Source organism: Stenella coeruleoalba, assembly GCF_951394435.1.
Source record: "Stenella coeruleoalba genome assembly, chromosome: 21".
NCBI classification, from domain to species: Eukaryota; Metazoa; Chordata; class Mammalia; order Artiodactyla; family Delphinidae; genus Stenella; species Stenella coeruleoalba.
The window spans coordinates 9,326,510-9,345,066 of record NC_137167.1 but is presented as its reverse complement, the minus strand read 5'-3'; the positions used below and the strand labels follow the sequence as shown (position 1 = coordinate 9,345,066).

The 18,557-nt window shown below is 42.7% G+C and overlaps 1 protein-coding gene across 5 annotated transcripts in view; it reads left to right on the top strand.

Moving 5' to 3' along the window:
* Nucleotides 1–917: 917 nt before the first annotated feature.
* The window catches only part of UNC5D (unc-5 netrin receptor D), a 597,345-nt gene continuing 579,705 nt past the window's right edge, over nt 918–18,557 (top strand). For all 5 annotated transcript variants that reach the window (XM_079909331.1, XM_079909333.1, XM_079909330.1 and 2 more), the window contains exon 1: nt 918–1,327. In XM_079909331.1, coding sequence (XP_079765457.1) covers nt 1,225–1,327 — 103 coding nt within the window. In that variant the 5' untranslated portion in view covers nt 918–1,224. The remainder of the gene's footprint in view (nt 1,328–18,557) is intronic.

Below are 18,557 nucleotides of genomic sequence, written 5' to 3'. Positions count from 1 at the left end.
CTTAAATGACTCCTTCTGCAAATGGGAGAATAAGAGGCAACCGGGAGGTACTTTCAAAAGCAGGGAAATGAAGATTTGACAACCCATTCAAAACAAACCACACTTTTAAGAAAAGTCTTTCCTTCTCATGACAAAGGCCCAGCACGACTTCCTTTCCCAGATACTTAGGAGGAAGGCAATTGCCAGGGCCCAGATTTAAACGAAACAGAAGCCATCAGAAACGAAAGAGCTTTTCTGAAAATTTGGGCGCTTCCTGGGTGATTAGGACCACAGACAAGGGAATTGGGGAAAAAAAGAAAAAATAAAAATCGATCACATACCCCTCATGCACCCGTGACTTCCCCACCTCTTTATGTACATGCATGCACATTTAGCTTAGTGGCAATAATGGGTTTATTCCGGTGCTATTTTTTTCCCACTTGGCATTTGTCTTTTTTTTTTTTTTTGAATTTTTCTGGAGTGGTGTCTGGTCTGATTTTAAAAAATGGAAGCAAGAGGGGCAGGGCTGTGAAAGGGCTCAAAGTTGAACGAAACAGTGGTTTGCAGGAAGCAGCAGACTCAGGCTGCCGAGATGCCCACATATTTCTGCGCTGGGTTCGCCTCCAACAGGCCCGCAGGCTTTGCTCCCATCTTGGGGCGAGCGTGACCTCCGCAAGCCCAGCGGCGGTCCTGCTCCCGAGATCGCGGAGGCACCTGGGGTCGCGCGCAGCCGCCGCGGGGCTCACCTGCGCCTCCCTGCCGCCAGCCCCGCCCCGCCCCGCCCCGCGCCGCGCCGCCCGCCCGCCCGCCGCCGCCGCCGCCGCCCCGCCCCGCCCCGGCCCGGCTCATTGGTTGCCTCTCGGAGGGGAGGAGAAGGGGCGGCCTCTGGGGGGGGGGGTCTCATTAGCCTTGCGGGCTCCTTCCTCCGCTCCCTAGTCCGGAACCCGGCGGCGGCTGAAACACCGCGAGCGGGCAGTGCGGCAGGGACGGCGGGTGACTCGGGCAGTGACCGTGGCGGCAGCGGTCGCCCCGCCGTGGGAGGCTATGGGGACGCGCGCATCCTCTGGGTGCCCAGCGCGCGGCGGCTCGGAGCGCCCTGCCCTGCTGCTGTAGGGAGCGGCGGTGGAGCAGTCACTCGCCGAAGCCCCCCGGGACCCACTTGCTTTGGCCCCTGGCTCTCAGTGCCTTTCTCCCGGGCTGCCGGCGCGCAGAAGAGGATCCGTACTCCCGAGCGGGGCAAGCAGCATGCGGAGAGCGGCCGCCGCAAGAGGAGGCGCTGGAGGGGCGCGCCGGTGGCTCCCTTGGCTGGGGCTCTGCTTCTGGGCGGCGGGGGCTGCGGCTGCCCGAGGTAAGCGCGGGGTCTAGCGGGAGGCGGAGCCGGGGGCGAGGCGGCCGAGCGGGACCCGCACCTATGGCGTTGGCTTCCCAAGTTGCTCCCTGCACCTCTCCGCGCGCTGAGCGCAGCGGGGTGGGACTCGGGCGGAGGACCTCCGAGGGGACCACTGTCTCCCACCCCAAGTTCGCGATCAGCCGCAGCCCTACAGGTTGCTGGGACCGGGACCCCTACCCTTCTTTTCCTCTCGTCGTTTGCTGTATTTTCCGAGCCCTCCCCAATTGCTGCAGACTGGAGTCCCCACCTCTTCACTCCAATCTCGCTCCCCCCAGTCCTCTTCCTTCCGTGGCGAGATCGTTCACGGGTGGGCGCCCGTAGGGGTGTCCGAGAGTTCCTTGGGAGGGGCGCCGGGTGATGAGAGTCTCTGGAGGGTGCGCTTGAATGGAGAGGGCGCCTTTTCTCTGGGGGAGCAGCGCCCAGGCTGAAGTCCGCGAAGCTCGACACCTCTCGGGCGACAGCAGCCCGAGGTCCTGGGCAGCAGTGGGCTTGCTTTCGAGGAGGCCGCGGTGTGCGGGAGCTCGGGAGAGCGGCGTGCACCTTCCGCGTTTAACTGCGCCGGCAGTGCCCCGCCGGGTTAGCAGTTGGCCCGAGGCCGCCCACCCGGCGCCTCCTCTCCCTGCCCGGTGCCGGCTCCAGTCCGGGAGCTCGTGAGCGCGGGGACCCCTGAGCGGCTGGGAAGCCGCAGCTTCTTTCCGACTTAGAAACGTAGACCCCATTTTTCCTGGATCCTCTGGACTCCGGCAGAGTGACATTCTGCACCTGGTTTCAGCTCCACCTTGAGCGAGGACTGGAAGCATGAACCTAAAACCGCGGACTTGCTTTGAAGCTGATCAGAGGCAGTTTTACACGTAGCTTGAGGACTGTGGCTTTACCCTTGAAATCATCCGGAAGCTCTTCCTTCCCGCTCTTTCTTTATTCCTAGGTGTCATCCATTAGGCTTAGAATTTGTAATTGCCTTAAATGATTTACCTAACGCTTGACTGGTGAGGGGTGAAACTGATCTGCCCACCTTACCTCTACCTTGAACGTATTGTGAGTAGCCGGGAGACAGGAAAGGGTGGAAAGGGTTGAGGACGATCACAGAAAAACCAGTGTAATCTCATTTTTATAAAAGCTAACGGTGTGTTAAAAGCAGTCGTGCTGTCTGGAATGAAGAATAAAAAAAAGAAAAAAGTGGATAGAGGTTTTTCCCTTTTATGATCTTGTTCAGTGACTATTTGCATTTCATTTCCTGAAAAGTTTTTGTTTTTTGTGTTTTTTTAAATGGAGCAGGCTTTTTAAAAAGCAGGAAAGGTTTAAAAATGAGCCTCAAGTGATTGCACACACTAGGTGATGGTGAAGCATAGTTCTTTTCCTCGCTGGGAGAAACACAAGCTTCAGCCATTTAATTTACTACAGAGAATGCCTCCTTGCAAAGTCAGCTCTGAGTTGTTTTTAATACACTATTAGGGGGGAAAGCGGGCCTTTTCTGAGTGTTGATGTAAATGTCTGAGTTTCCACTTGCTGTTCTATGCTGAATACCTAAGAGTGACTGACTCCACATACTGACCCTTGGAATTTGGTTGGTGGGGCTGTCTTGAAGCCAGCTTGAAACAAGAGGTGTGGACCTGCCAAAAGCCTCTTGGATGGAGTTTTGCTGGCTGTGAAACTAAGGCTAGCACCTCCTGTCTGCAAGCTGTTCTTCAAAGGACTCCTGGAAAACACACTGTACACTCCGCAGGCTTATTTACAACAAATGTCTTGCACAGATCATAGTAATGTTCAAGACACATGGAGTGGAGCAGTACATCTGACTAATATTTCCCTTGTGGTGTTTTACTTTCTGGGGCAGAAAGCCTGTTACCTTTAGCACCTGTCAGAGATTCCCCAAGAAATGAGCAGTAAACAGGCTATAAATCTGTGAAGCCACATAACCTGGCTTGGGACAGGTGGGTACAATTAGGGTTTTCAGAACAAAGGGCGCGTTTCAAAGTTATTTAAGTTCTCCCAGCTCAGGAAGGTGCCCCCTCATTAAAAGCAAGATGAGATGCACCCAGGGGACATGTTTGCTGAGTAGTTTCACCGCATTCTCTGGGGTTGGCTCTACAGTGTTCTTACTTATCCAAGTAAATAGTTTTTTTGTTCTACAAGCCTTTTCATGTTGGTCTGAACCAAGGTACTCCGCCTTCCCGAAACAACAGGATAGACAGAACTATGCCATTTGCTTTGATTATATTAAGAAGATTGAACAATTCAGTAGCCATTTCTTTACAATTATCATTTATTTGTTTCCAAGATCATTGTACCAACTCCTTTTTTTCCCCTTTTCTTTCCCTCCATACCTAATGTAAAAACCCTCTGAAAATTGCAACGAGATTTCAGATGATTTTGGCTTTGAATGTCCTCAGCGAGGAAAATACACGGGGCAAGGGACTGCCTGCAGAAACTAGTAGTGGCCCAAGGAGCCATGTTCTGGTTCCCTCCTTTGTAAGCTAGACTTAATTCTTGAGATTTATGTACTTGATGGATAGCATACTTACTGTAAGGAAAGCGCTTGGGTACCATGATTACCGTATATTTTAACACTTTCCAAGTTAAAAGAAGGGGGTTTAAAAGTTATTCATGACCTGCCAAGTGCTAATTGAATCCACATCATGTCACACTGATTTGTTTTTGTTCTTTGAAAAAAGGGAGCGCTGCTGTGGATCCGGTTGTGATTCCTCTATTAGATACTGTACACAGATATCCCAGCCTGAAGGCAGGGAGGAAGATGATCTCAGCTGGGCTGAGCTTTCACACAAGTCCTCCTTTTAAAAATTTTCGCGGACAATGAAATCTTCCTTATGGTAACCATAGCGATGCATTAAGGGCAAGAGAAATACATCTGTTTTATAGGCACAGTAGGGTCGCATGGTTCACGCATACTTAAATCCATCTACCTACCTCGTTCCTGCAGTTTTATATCTATGTTCACTCTCTCCTTAACGAACATAATGACTGCCTCCACCACCCCGCATTCTGTTTCTTTTTCCTCCAGAATCTTCCCCTCCAAAGGGCTATAAGAAAAGAGCCTTTTCTTGTAATTTCTTGGTGGGTTTTCCTTTTTGTGACTCTTGGGTTGTACTCTTCGTTTGAGCAGTCCGGTGGTATCTTTTTTTCCTGCCTGACAAAGGGTTCTGCTCAAGAAATCTCTTAAGTATCTCAGCTGATAAGAAGAGATTCATTGTTCTTACCTGACCCTATAGTGGCAGCATCTGTCACCGCTTTTCATAATCTTACCAGGAAAAATAGTAATGTCAGCCTTCCATTCTTCCTCACTCTTTGAGTGACCCATCTGTGGGTCTCTGGTTCTTTAAGTGGTACCCCATAGGTTGGGGAAACCTATGGAACCCCAGGAATCCTCCGTGAGTTCCATCAAAACTCTGTGACTGAGCGGGTCTCGTAGTTCTAGACCCCACTGTCTTAGTAGTTAGGGAAGAAGCACTTTTCTGTCCGTTGCCTCAATGGCTTGTAAATGTTTTATCATCCTCCTTCTACCAAATAAGGACCCAACTTGAAATACTGCCAACTTTCAAGGTTTAACAAGAAATTGGTTGTTCAGGAGATAATGAATATTTGATATCACTCCCTCGGGTCTTTCTTTCTTTTTAAAATATGGAGGCTGGGGACCCAGACCATACGTGTTACAGTTTAATCCCGAAGACCAAGTGTATGAAGAAAGATTTATTCCATAACATTCTCTTAAGGAAGGTGGTGGTGGTGATGCAGGATGTCCTCTTAAGCGGCAGGCACAGATGTTCACAGAGAGCCCGGATGTGTCCCCCTCCTTGATTATACCTTTGCCATTAATTCTGATTGTCCCGTACACTGGGCAGTGCTCCTTGACCAGCCGTGTCATTGTCTTCTGTCCTCCTTATTCTGCCACCTTCATGAACTAACAGCATGACCGAATAACCAAGGGGGACTTACCTCTGTCGTTCTTGGCCGCATACTCTAGGTAAAGACGCTTGTTTGTGCACCCAGTCATTCGCTTCATGGCCACCACTGGCATGAGACCTGTCATCGTGTTGCTGCCACTCTCTGTGTTATGCCTGTTCCTTAAGAGAAGGCATTTGTGCAGTCTTGCTTGACTATTAGATAATAATAGTAATGACTGTCTTTAGCAGGCGCCATTCATTACTCTAAAGAGTTTTACACACATTAACTTACATAATCCTTAAAGTAACTTAACATAACTTAAAATAACTCTTTGAGGTGAGCACTGTTATTATCCTCCTTTTGAAGATAGCAGAAGAGCTGCACAGAGAAGGTAAGTACCTCGCTCAAGGCCACGGAGTTAGTATGTGGTGGCGCCTGGATTTGAACCTATGCAATCCGACTCCAGAGCCCACGATAAAGACGCTTTTCTAAACTGTGCCGAAACAAAATGAGTCTGGTATTTTGGTGACATAAGTACTAAAATTATATCTCTATAACTCTGAGACTTGGAGAAGAATTTAGAGGAGCTTAAATAAATCTATAAATGTATTCAGATACGTCTCAGAGATTTATGTTGTGCGCAAACAGCCACCCTCTCACCATTCAGCTTAATATACTTTGGGATCAGATTCACACTTAAAATTCTGAGTGCCAGCTTCTAATATGATAGCTTGCTTTCCCCCCCCGGTTTTGAATTTCAGCACAAAATATTACTCTGAATACGCCATCCATGGAGTGGCAGAACCTGAGAGACTATTTGTTGCCTGTCTTGTATTTTTAGCCTTGTTTGCCGGGGAAATGTGAAGCATGAGATTTGAGAATAGATTGTTAACACCAGAGGCTGCTGTTTCTGCTGTTTTGGGTACTCCTCCTGCGGCTCTTGCAAGGCAGATGGCTAGATTCATTTCCAGAAAATAGATATTCGTTCTATTTTGCATTTCCACTTTGAAACGAACTTTTAATTGTTTGTACCACATTGCGGTGTATGCTCTTACTGTGAGCATACACATGCTGTGCGTAGATAGTTTTCAGAATTAGGCGGATGTTAATGTATTTCAGTTTGGACCCCATGAGAAATCCACTGCACACTCTCTTGTGCCTTTGGAGGATTTCTTTGGAAAGTGGGTTTGTGTGCAGGACAGTGTGGACCGCATATGTTGTTCTCAGCACCCCTGCCACCTCTGGACTTCACTGGACTGAGAAATTAGGGGCAGAAGTATTCGGGTTGTGTTGATGGGGCTACAGTAGAAACCAAAACAGTAGTACTCTTCTCGGCTTACGTGGGACCACAACAGGATGTAAAATACTTCCTAATATTGTTTCCAAGAGGACAAGAGTACAGGGAGGCCTGTATTTTTCCTATATGATCAGTTTCTTCTGACAGTTTCCTTCCTAATTAAGAAAGCTGGAAGCCAAAAGCTGTCTTCCAAGTGAAGTCAGTAACAGCCTCACTTAATGCAGATACTGACTTTCTGCCCCTAAATTTCTGGTTCATAAAATGCAAAAGAGCCTTCCTCCCCAGAAAGGGAGACCTTGGCACTTAAGTGTATGTTTCCACTTGAACCTGGCCTTGCAAGGCTGGGAGGAATAATATGGGGTAATTTCACCACAACACCGAGGAACTTGGCTCAGGATGGACTTTACAAGATGCATTGTTTTGCTGATTGAATGGTGTAATTTCTCCCTCAGGTAAGTCCAAGGGAAAATGACATTGCAGACGTCCCAGAAGGTAAGTGATTGGCACACACGCAAAGGAAGCAGGAGGTACTAGAGGCTAAAGTGAAGTCATCCTGACTACTTCAAGGGTCCAACCAACACTGGAATAACTACGCTTAATATCATTCATAGATTTTACTCACTTACTATAAAAGCAAATGTATTTACTAAATATTGGACTAGAAGATTTGCCTGTAAAGAAATTTGTGGCATGCCTTTTAGAGTTGTTTGCAGGTGATTGGTGGTTTCTGCCTCGTCACAGTACTTATTTAGTAGTTAGCATCTTTATTTGAATTTAATTTAATAAAAGCTACTGGAAGAGGAAGGGAAACCCAATGATCTTGGGTTATGAAAGCTAAGCTGGTAATATTTGAAACATACAAATCAGGGCTTTTCAGATGTTAATGTGCATTTGAATCACTGTAGATCTTGTTAAAATGCACATTCTGATTTGGTAAATCTGGGGAGGGGCCTGAGAGCCTGCATTTCTAACAAACTTCTAGATGACACCATCTGACCACACTTTGAGTAGCAGGGTCATGGATGACAATAATTCAAGTTTTGGGGGTTTGTTTTTGATTTTTAATATTGATTTTCACTTGGAAGCCAGTACGAAGTGGAATTCTATGTAACAATATTGTAAACGTGACAGAAGAATAGGCAAAGACAAATGTCACTTTTAACACACAAAAACCTAGAGCTACTCATAAAACAAATAGACATTCTGGGAGTACCATTCTGATGTAATATAGCGTCTTGCTTCCAGCATTCGTAAAGATGGATGCAGTATTTTCAAAGGCTTGGATTTTATTTTGAAGTAATTGAGGACTTACGTCTGCATCTACTTCATTTCTGTAAGAAAGAGGAAACTGAGTCCCCCAGAAGTTGAACAGTTTGCCCAAAGTCAGATTTTTGCTAAGCTTCTACCCCCTTTTATCTTCCTGTATCTCTTTCCTGGCGCTGCACTTAAAAACGATCCCGAGTTCAGGATATTGAGAGAGCGAGGCTACACTTAAGGAAGAGGTAGAACAAAAACAGTTGGTTAGAAACAAAAACAGAGGAATGTTCACATGGGTTAGGGATGCTCGCCAAGGAGCTGGATCCTTGTTGTCTCAACATGGTGTGGGACTAGGTTTGGGGTCCTTCCTTGCTGCTGGACACTTATGTCTACTTGGCAATGCCCATCATGCTTACTGTTAACTTACCCAGCACCTGGAGGTGCTGGTCCCATAACACATGCTAAACAATCATTTTTACTCTAAACTTACTGCGTTAAGGTATAAATAATATTGAGGATAACATTGCTAAAATTTACTCAATATGGTGCTGAAACATTCAGGAAAATTAGTTGCCAGAAGAAATTAAATAACTGTAAGAGGGTTTTACATTCCCGCCCCCCAACAGATTGAAAAGCCTACGTCCCTAGGTAGATTATTCTACAAAGACGATTAAGTGTAAGATGTGACACTATCATGGATGGCTCTTTTGCATAATAATTCATTTGCATGGAATTCGACATTTTTCAGGTGCATTCACAGTTTGGATTGTTTTGGATTTTTACATTCACCCTGATGTTGAACAGAGGATGAAATTAAGGTTTAGAGGTTTTTTCAACCAAGGCTAGACAGAGAGCCACAACTAGTACTAGGACCAGCAGCTGAGTGTCCAGATGGCTTCTGGGCCTTTTTGACTATGAGGTCGTTCTATTTTATTACCAAATAGATTGGTTGCACTTAAGTTGGACCATACAACATTCTGCTCACTTTGTATTTTGAGACAGGGCATGGGTACATGAACACGTGTGACAGAGAAAGAAACGAGTAAAAAATTTCAGTGATACCGTGTTGGCTTCTGGGTTTATGTGGTGGTAGGTTTCTCATGGTTATGAACAGAAGTGGCGTCATCTGGAAGAGGGGATGGTAGGAAATGTGGCAGCAGTGGTTTGAGGCAAGTAAAATTGTGAGTATATGAAAAATGGTATACTGCGGTGTGGCCTAAGGGGTATGGAAAAAGTTCTGAGGAATTTGCTGAGCTATAGTATTTTCTTTTTTTAAAAAAAAATATTAAATTTATTTTATTTTTGGCTGCATTGGGTCTTCGTTACTGCACGGGCTTTCTCTAGTTGTAGCGAGCGGGGGCTACTCTTCATTGCGGTGCATGGGCTTCTCATTGCGGTGGCTTCTCTTGTTGCGGAGCACAGGCTCTAGGCGCATGGGCTTCATTAGTTGTAGCACGTGGGCTAAGTAGTTGTGGCTCACGGGCTCTAGAGCACAGGCTCAGTAGTTGTGGCGCACGGGCTTAGTTGCTCCGCGGCATGTGGGATCTTCCCGGACCAGGGCTTGAACCCGTGTCCCCTGCGTTGGCAGGCGGATTCTTAACCACTGTGCCACCAGGGGAGTCCCATGTTTTCTTAAAAACAACAAAGGATTTAAAATTTAGTTCATTAAATAAAAATCACAATTAGTTCTGCAGTTTTATTTTAAAGTTGTCATTACAGACACTCTTTAGAAATATGGTACTGGCTTCATAATCTGCATCACTTTCTAAATACTTTGTCTTTATTCTTTTTTTTTTTAATTTATTTATTTATTTTTGGCTGCATTTGGTCTTCGTTGCTGCGTGTGGGCTTTCTCTAGTTGCAGCGAGCGGGGGCTACTCTTCGTTGCAGTGCATGGACTTCTCATTGCGGTGACTTCACTTGTTGTGGAGCACGGACTCTAGCCATGTGGGCTTCAGTAGTTGTGGCTCCCGGGCTCTAGAGCTCAGGCTCAGGAGTTGTGGTGCCCCGGCTTAGCTGCTCCGAGGCATGTGGGATCTTCCCGGACCAGGGCACGAACCCGTGTCCCCTGCATCGGCAGGCAGACTATCAACCACTGCGCCACCAGGGAAGCCCTGTCTTTATTCTTAACTTTGTGCTTTATTTTTTCTTTCTGTATGTAGTTGCGGAACAAGGTTAAAGTATTTTAATTGGTATTTGGAAGGTGTGTGGTGGCACAGTGCATTTGGAGTTGCGATAATAATTTTCATCAAAGTGTCTTTAAGAATTATCTAACCTATTTTAGAAAGAAATAGAAAAAAATACAGACCTCAAAATAAAGTTCTTTGCCAGAGAAATATGTGTGTTGTAGGCCTTTTGAAAGGAGCTGAGGAGATTGTAACTGTCCTTCATCCGAATAGGTGACCCCTGTATCTCTCTCAGCCTAGGCACCAGCAGCTACAGTGATTGCCGGCAGCTTGCATCAGGAAATTTCCAAAGTTGTCTCCCATAAAAAAAAAAAAGAAAAAAAAGCAAAGTCAGGAGGTTCACAGGTTTTGTCAGTGTGAGGTGTGTGGGTGGGATGTAAGTGTTTGGGGGTTTGCTTTAAAGAAAGAAAGGTTTTTAAAATGTCATTTTTTTCTCACCTTGGAGAAAACAAACAAACAAACAAAAACATACCCACCCACCCCAAATACAAAAATGAAAACTAAAACCCATTGGCTGTTTTCTCAAGTTTAGCAGACAGCTTGAAATGTACATCCGTCTCGGATAGCAATGTGAAAAGACAGCTCTCCCGTGTCATATCCTGCAGCAGACAACACCATTACTTGTGCAGCCAGTTACTAATAATTGTCAAGGGGATAAGTGCTTAATGCATGGATATCTGTGTGTATGTATTATGTATTAGTAGAATGTCATATATCATCATTATGGCAAACTTACATCATTAAACTTCCATGCTGTTAATTTAAATGCCATTAGTAACACTTAAACTCGAGACGGAGACACAGTTTTGACTTGAAAGTTAGCTTCTTAATTTGAGCGCTCCCGTTTCTCTTTCTCCCTGGTCTCTCCCATCTAACCCCCAACTCTCAGTCTGCTCTTGCTTCCTGTCTCCTCAAGTCAAAACGGCCTTCCCGTTCCAGCAGTGTGGTGGGCTGCAAAGTTCAAGGCTACATGGCCTCCAACATGTCACTTTTTTTCTGGTTCCTTTTATTTCTTAAATGAGAAGAAGTAACGCAATTATCGTGAAAGCTCCTTCCTGCTCTAACATTTTATGATGCTGTGTATCGTTTTCAGTACCCTTTATTCATGGTATTTTTTTTTAATCATTTCAGGAAGCATTTCTTGGCATTTTAAATAGGCATCAAAACCTTCGATAACAAATACTCTGAAAGTAGAATTTTCAGGACAAGTTTGTAGGACTTCAAGAATGATGCTGGTGAGCCTTGGCTTTAGCGTTTTTAAGAATGCATCTTCAATAAAAGAAGTGTAATTTTATGTATCGGTTTCTCTTAAATCAGTGGTTGTACACTAATGCATACGTATGCTGCTACAGCAGCAGAAGTGGGATGGGTGGGAAAGGACCGCGGGGGCTGGAATCCTCCACGGCAGCCCAGTGTTGCCCAGTTGGGTGCGTGGGCCCATGGTTGCTCGATTGACTTTTTCTTTTTTAGCAGAAACCACCTCTATGCTATCTCATGGTAAATTTCCAGATTTGAACTCTTCTCACATCATTTTAATAAAACACCTTTAGTTTAAGCAAGAGTCACAAGATACAGCACTCAACCTTCCAGTGTGTCTCAAGTCAGTGACTTTTTCCACCTTTTGTTAAGAGATTTAAAGGATCAGGGAGTCAGTTGGTCCTCATTTTCAATCATTGTCTTTGAGCTCTGCCTATAAAGCTTTTTCTACCTTTGTGAAGGAGCACACTGTCTATTGTCTTCCCTTCCTCTCTTGTCCTCGTGATTTGATGACCATCTCTAGTGTTGTGTTTGGGTAGCTTTTTCTTTTTGTGTATGTATCGTAGTTTTGGGGTTTGCTGTTTCCATGAGGTTTGGTAGTCTATGTAGGTACAAGGTTGTTTTAAGTTGCTGGTCTCTTTCCCGCCTAGAGAAGTTCCTTTAGCATTTGAGGAGCGTTGCCTAAAAGCGGAAGATCAAAAGATCAAAAGTATTTGAGTGGCCTTTTATTTAACATATGAAAAACACTAATTTGATCACTGAGTTTCTGTGTGCCTCTCTATCCCGTTTGTAAAGAAGAATCATACAATAATATTGCTGGGAAGGGCAATATGTTTAATATTTAATGTTTAATATTTAATATTTAAACAGTTTTATTGAAACATAGTAGATTGAAAAATGAGCACCAAAAGTTTAATGTAACCCCCATTTAGAGAAATACGTGTGTTTGTAATTTAAACTTCGAAGAGAAGCTGATGCCAAGAACAGAACAGTTAAGCCATCTCAGAATAGTTGAGCCCAAATGTCAGGGGACAGGATCCACTGATATATATTTTTTTAAGTTCCTCAGGTTATTCTTAGTTTGGGAATCAAAGCCTGAGAGCCGCTGGTGTAATGGGTGGATTGATTGTGAGCAAATGTAGAAACTGATCTTCTTTTTTGAGATTTAGAGACAGCAAAGTGTAAGGGATAAAGGTGACCACCCATGTTTCTCCCTTGCACACCCCTCCACGTTAGGCGTTATATTTCCATGTTGGATCTCCGATGACTTGGATGAGTGAAACTGGATAATGGCACTCAACATTTCAGTCTTTAGGAGCTAGACTTTTTCTGCTAGGATGGAAGAACTTAGATATTCATGAAAGAGATGTGATGAAATAAGAAACATTACATAATCATGGAGAAGAGTTTTAAGAACCCAAGGTTGGAGGTTGCACCATGTTTCCCTTCTGAACAAAAGCACAGGGGCCCACAAATGGACATTCCTATTAATTCTCATCTAATATGTCTTAGGTCCAGGATGTAAATGATAAGTGATCACATTTATGAGTGGGTTAATAACTTTGTACTGGTCTTGGTGTCGGAAGGATGAAAGCAGTATAGCTCCTTACAGTGTAGGGCAGGGCCCGAGTCAGCACCGTTGTTGTTGACTAAGGAGTTGGGCGGGGACAGCTGATGCCTCTTTGCTGTTTTAGGAAATGTGGCATAGGAATTCCAAATAAAGCAAATGTTTCTAATATGTCTGTTCACAACTGCCAACGGTTCCCTATTTGTCTGTGAAATCAAAAGCAAGACATTTTGTGACCAGTTGTTGCACATGAGTTTAGTTTAAAAAAATCAATTTAAAATGGATATCTATGCCCTTACCACCATATTAATAAACCATTATCAACACGACTCATTTGTATGTCTCTCTTTAACTCCCATCCCTCTGGTTCTCCTTCAAAAGTAATATTGCTTGAATTTTGTGCTTATCGTTTCCTGGTCTTTAAAACTATTTTACACAAATACGTATGTACTCCTAAACAGCGTTTACTTTTGCTTCTTTTTGACATATATTATAGTTTTCAGCAATTGTTTTTTTCACCCAGTATTAGGTTTCAGCTATGTTATTGGATGTACTATTGTTGAATCACTTCCCTCCTGTACAATATTTGATGCTGTGACTAAACCATAATTGACTTATTTTACTCTCAGTGACATTTGCCTTGTTTTCAGGTTGTTTTTTTCTCTTATGAAAAGCGCTACTAGGAACATTCATGTACACGTCAATGGCACCCACTTTTCAAGTGTTTCTCGTACATCTGAGAGTAGATTACTAAGACCCAGAGCATGAACATGTTAAATTTTCCAGATAATGCCAAAGCATTTTTCAGCCGTATGAGTTCCCATCACTTCACATCAGCCAACATTTGATATTTCCAGGCCTAGAGATTTCTGCTTATTTAGTGGGTATAATATGATTATCTCCACATGGACTTAATTTCCATATCCCTGATTACTAATGAAATTAAACATTGTTTCATTTATTTCATTGCCATTTATATTTCTTCTACAAAACACCTACTCAAGTCTTCTGCTCATTTTTTCTTTGTTAATAGAAAATAATAATTTAATTATTAAATTAATAATTTATTGAATTATAGGGAGCTTTAAATACACATATGTGCATGTGTATATATGTGTATATATATATATTTTTAGTAAGCTTTAATGTGTTAATGTGTGATTGGAATTTCTTCCCTCAGTTTTTTTTTTAACTTAATGGTATTTTCTGATGACTTGAATTTTTAATGTTAAGTTCTCATGAACTCAAGTTTTAATTTCGATGTAATCAATGTTATCAATGGTTTTATGCTCTTTTGTGTCATGCTTAGGAAATCTTGCCTGAATCTCATGAACTATATTCTCCTATATTTCTTATAAAATTTTCTAGTTTTGGTCTTTCGTATTTATGCCTTTAATCGACCTAGGATAGATTTTTTTTTTTCCGTGTGGAGTTTGAGTTAGGGATTTAATTTCATTCTTTCATGTGAATAACCAGTTGTCACAGAACCATTGAGGGGTCTCCCTCCTTTTTCTAATGATCTGCAGTGCCACCTTTGTAACGTGCGAAGGTTTCATAGATGCACGGGGATTTTTTAGTCTGGTGTTAAGTGTTCTTGCAATAGTTCCAGCAAACCTTTCTGGTTTTATTTTTTACTGCTTTTTCATGTAGCCTCTACTCATCTGGACTCCATGCTGTGCCTCAAAATTGTCCCATGATTTCCTTTGTCTTGTGCATCTTGTGCATTTCTTATACCTCTCATATCCTGCCTTATGCTATTGTTTCAGGTATATTTATTTCTCTTTTGCTTCACATTGTATATCGGTTTTTGAAAGCAGGCTTTATGTTTTGTTCATCTTTGATACTTTTGAGCAGAAACTGGTGCCTTTTACTGAATAGCTATATGATAAATCATTGACCTAAATTGGGGTTTGGAATTGAAAGGATCTTAGAAATTATCAGCCAGTCTCACTGTATTTGCCCACCTATGATCATTGGGATTTGCAAAGTTTAAATGCAACGCCCAAGGTCATATACCCTGGTGGCTCCCTGACTTTTTTTCTTGAGCTTATTCCAGAACATCTTTCACTTCAGTTCTTTGCCCATAGAACTGATAATATCAGATGCTGTCCAGAAGTAGGAACTAACATGAAGATACTGGAAAACAGGTGAAGACACCCACGTGGCAGGTCCATGACCCCTTGGCTGGTTGAGTCAGACAGTGATGTTCGGACATGCACGGACACGATGTTCACATCACGTGGAAATATCGAGCATCACCCAAGCAGCTCTGCTGACTCACATCCCTGGGCCTTTGTTCACCCTTCGTGTTCAACAGAACTGTTCTTACGGACCACTGTCCATGAGTCTCTGTACTCCTAGAGGTAAATCTCTTCTTGTTGAATGCTGTTTCCATACTTTGACATCACTTCTGTTCCTGCACCAGTCAGACCATATTTTAATTCTTTTTTTATGTCTTTCACTCTTGATTTTTATCACCTGAGGTCAGAGACTATTTTCTATTCTACTCTGTCTCCTCAGCACCTAGCACAGGGTTATATCTGCTCTAAGTTAGGTTTTTAAGATGTTCTATATGTGAAAATCAAACAAGCAAAAAACCAAAGCCTTCAAGTGAGCTTACAAATAAGTCCTGTCATTCCACCATTTAGATGTGTAATCTGGATGAAATCATTGTGCTTCCCCCGCCTAATAAAATATAAAAACTATAGGAAGGATAACCCACTTCCACAGTATTAGCTGTTATCACAGTAGTCCAAATTAGCTAAAGAACTTGATACACATCTTCAAAGATTCCTTGTCAGGGAGATATTGCTGGGGAAAAAAAGCATGCTAGGTTTGTGATTGAATGAGGCTGTACAGTTGGGAATTTGTATAATCAGAAGAGAACTTCAGGGCCCTAGGTATTTGGACTGAGGGTCCAAAACAGGGATAATTATAGGAAAAAAAAATGAAGAGAAGAGGGCACCAACTACAGATAGCCCTTTGGCCCAATGACTGGTCCTGGCAAGCGCATCTTGGGATGATCACACTTTTGGAGTGAGCGTTCCAAAGGAGGAATAGCATGGGGGACTCTCAATGTTTATTTCACCTGACTGTTTACTGCTGGGAGCTTCTGGGCAGGAGAACGTCCAGAAGCTAAGTCAGGGGGCCAGCAGGGCTGACAGCAGAACTTCTTGGAGCGGATGCTTTCTTCTCCACTCTTTTACTCACATGTGGGCTGCATGGTTAGATGAACACAACTAACGAGCCCAGGGGAGCTTTATTTGCATCTACTCCAAATAGCTTTTTTGGATGGAAGTTTTTTTTCTGACATAAAAATATTATATGCTCATTGTAAGAAGTTTGAAAATACAGGAAGGTCTTTTTTGTTGCTGAGGCAAGGAATAGCGTATTCAGGAAGCCGGCAGACTGAGAAGATGGCGGACTAGTGTCCCTAAAAAACCGTCTTCTGGGAAAGCTTTAAAGAGAACGGAAATCCCCAACAGATCATCCAGAAAGGTGCTTCCACCTCAGGGGAGTTCTCATGGTGCCTCTCGTTGTCAGCAGGTGTCTGCTGTCCCTCCTATCCTTCATCTTTTGGAAAGAGGAACAACCAGTTACCCAAGTACTAAACCAAATATTTTAATTCTGCTCTTCCTGTCTTTTCGGAATGTTCACTTCTTGGTAGCAGACTCTGAGTACCTCTGTGACATATCTTCAGTGCTTTGGAAAATGTGAAATGATCACATATTTGTTATTTTTCAACCACTGACCAAAGCTAGTGGACACACACCCTTTGTAGTGCCCAAGATCACGGGCAGCAGGCTCTTCAGAAGAGTTACATAGCAGAGCTTTGTGTTAACTGAGCCAACTTAATAAGATGCACAATTATTTTTTATCCCTCAGTATGAGAAGGGCACGGATTGAAGCGCTACTTTGACATTCAGAACAGAGTTTTAAAATTTCTTGTTTTTGTTTTTTTTTTTGTTTTTAACTCTCCCAAGATAGCTTTGAAGGATGGTTTTCCTATTCTCTGTATGTTACCACATACTGGTTTTATCTCCGCGTCAGAATGAATCAAACCTTGGCCAATATGTGTTCTTCTGACTATTGTAGACTTGAACAAATAGGGATACGATTTTTAGAATATTTATTGTTCTTATGTGTATGGAGGTTGTCTCAGTTGTGCTAAAGCCTTGTCTCTAGGGAGCCAAGGGCAACAATAGCATTACATAGACTCAAATTATATTCTGCATTTTTTTTTCTTGGAGTTGGATAGAAACAAACAATTGTATGGAATTTTCCTAGGCAAAATTAAGATTAGAGCAATTAGTCATTGCCAGGTCCCCTTCCACCTTCTTCTTACTCTAATTTGTTAATAAAATGCATCTGATATAATTAAGATGTAGAAAATTAAAATCAGAAGACCGTGTTTTATGGTACACCATGACTTCACATGTTCTCAGTTCATCCATCCCTCCATCCCTACCCTATCTCCTGGTCAAAGTACTTACCTCCAAAGTGAAAACGTCGACAGTTCCTAACTTTCAAAAGTGTTTCCCCCTAGATGTGTGTATATGTAATGGTATCAGAGTTCTGTTGCTGGTAGTTGTTTTTGTAGTGAGTTGAATGTCTGTTTGTGTTTCCTCATAAAATACCTTGATGACAGGGGCTGCTAGTTTTCTGAATCTTTGAATACTTGTTGTTTGGCCCATTTTAGTAATTCAGAGAATACATGAATAGATGAATGGATGAATCGTTACCAACTACAATGGGTATTTGTGTGTTGGATGAGCTCTGGCTTGATAATTATATGTGGTAATGGTAATGTTTGCTGCGTGCCATCCATCATGCTAGAGGCTTAACATACATGTGCTTTAATTTCTACAACAGTCCTCTAAAGTAGGTGTTATTACCTGCTTTAGAAATAAGGAAATTAAAAGTCAAATATACGTATCCAAGTCCATACTTCCAGTAAGTGGGAGAGTAGCGATTTGGGCCCAGGTCAGTTTTCATTCTAGCGTGTAGATTCTTTCCTACTATCATGTCAGTGTACCTTCTAACTTTTAAGATGTGGTGTGTGTGTGTGTGTGTGTGTAGTGTGTATACACACACACGCACTGGAATATTACTCAGCCATAAAAAAGGATGAAAGATGCCATTTGCAGCAACATGGATGGACCTAGAAATGATTATACTAAGTGAAGTAAGTCAGAGAAAGATAAATATCATATGATATCACTTATGTGGAATCTAAAAAGTAATACAAATGAATCTATATACAAAACAAACAGAGTCACAGACATGCAAAACAAATTTATGATTACCAATGGAGAGAGGGAGGGAGGGATAAATTAGGAGTATGAGATTAACAGATACAAACTACTATACATAAAATAGATAAGCAACAGGGACATACTATAGAGCACAGAAAACTATATTCAGTATTTTGTAATAACCTATAATGGAAAATAATCTAAAAAAAATATGTATCCGAATCACTTTGCTGTACACCTGAAACTTTAACACAATATTGTAAATCAACTATACTTCAATAAAAAAGTATTACATGAGTAGTACAAGAAATACTATTTGTATCCCCCAAAGTAGATTTTTGTCATTATAATGCATTAAAATAAATTTTAAATTAAAAAAATGATGCCCTCCCACTTGATAACAAAGAAGATGTACATGAATATCCAGGATTCTTTGGATATAATACTTCTTTTAGAGCTAGCTACGGTT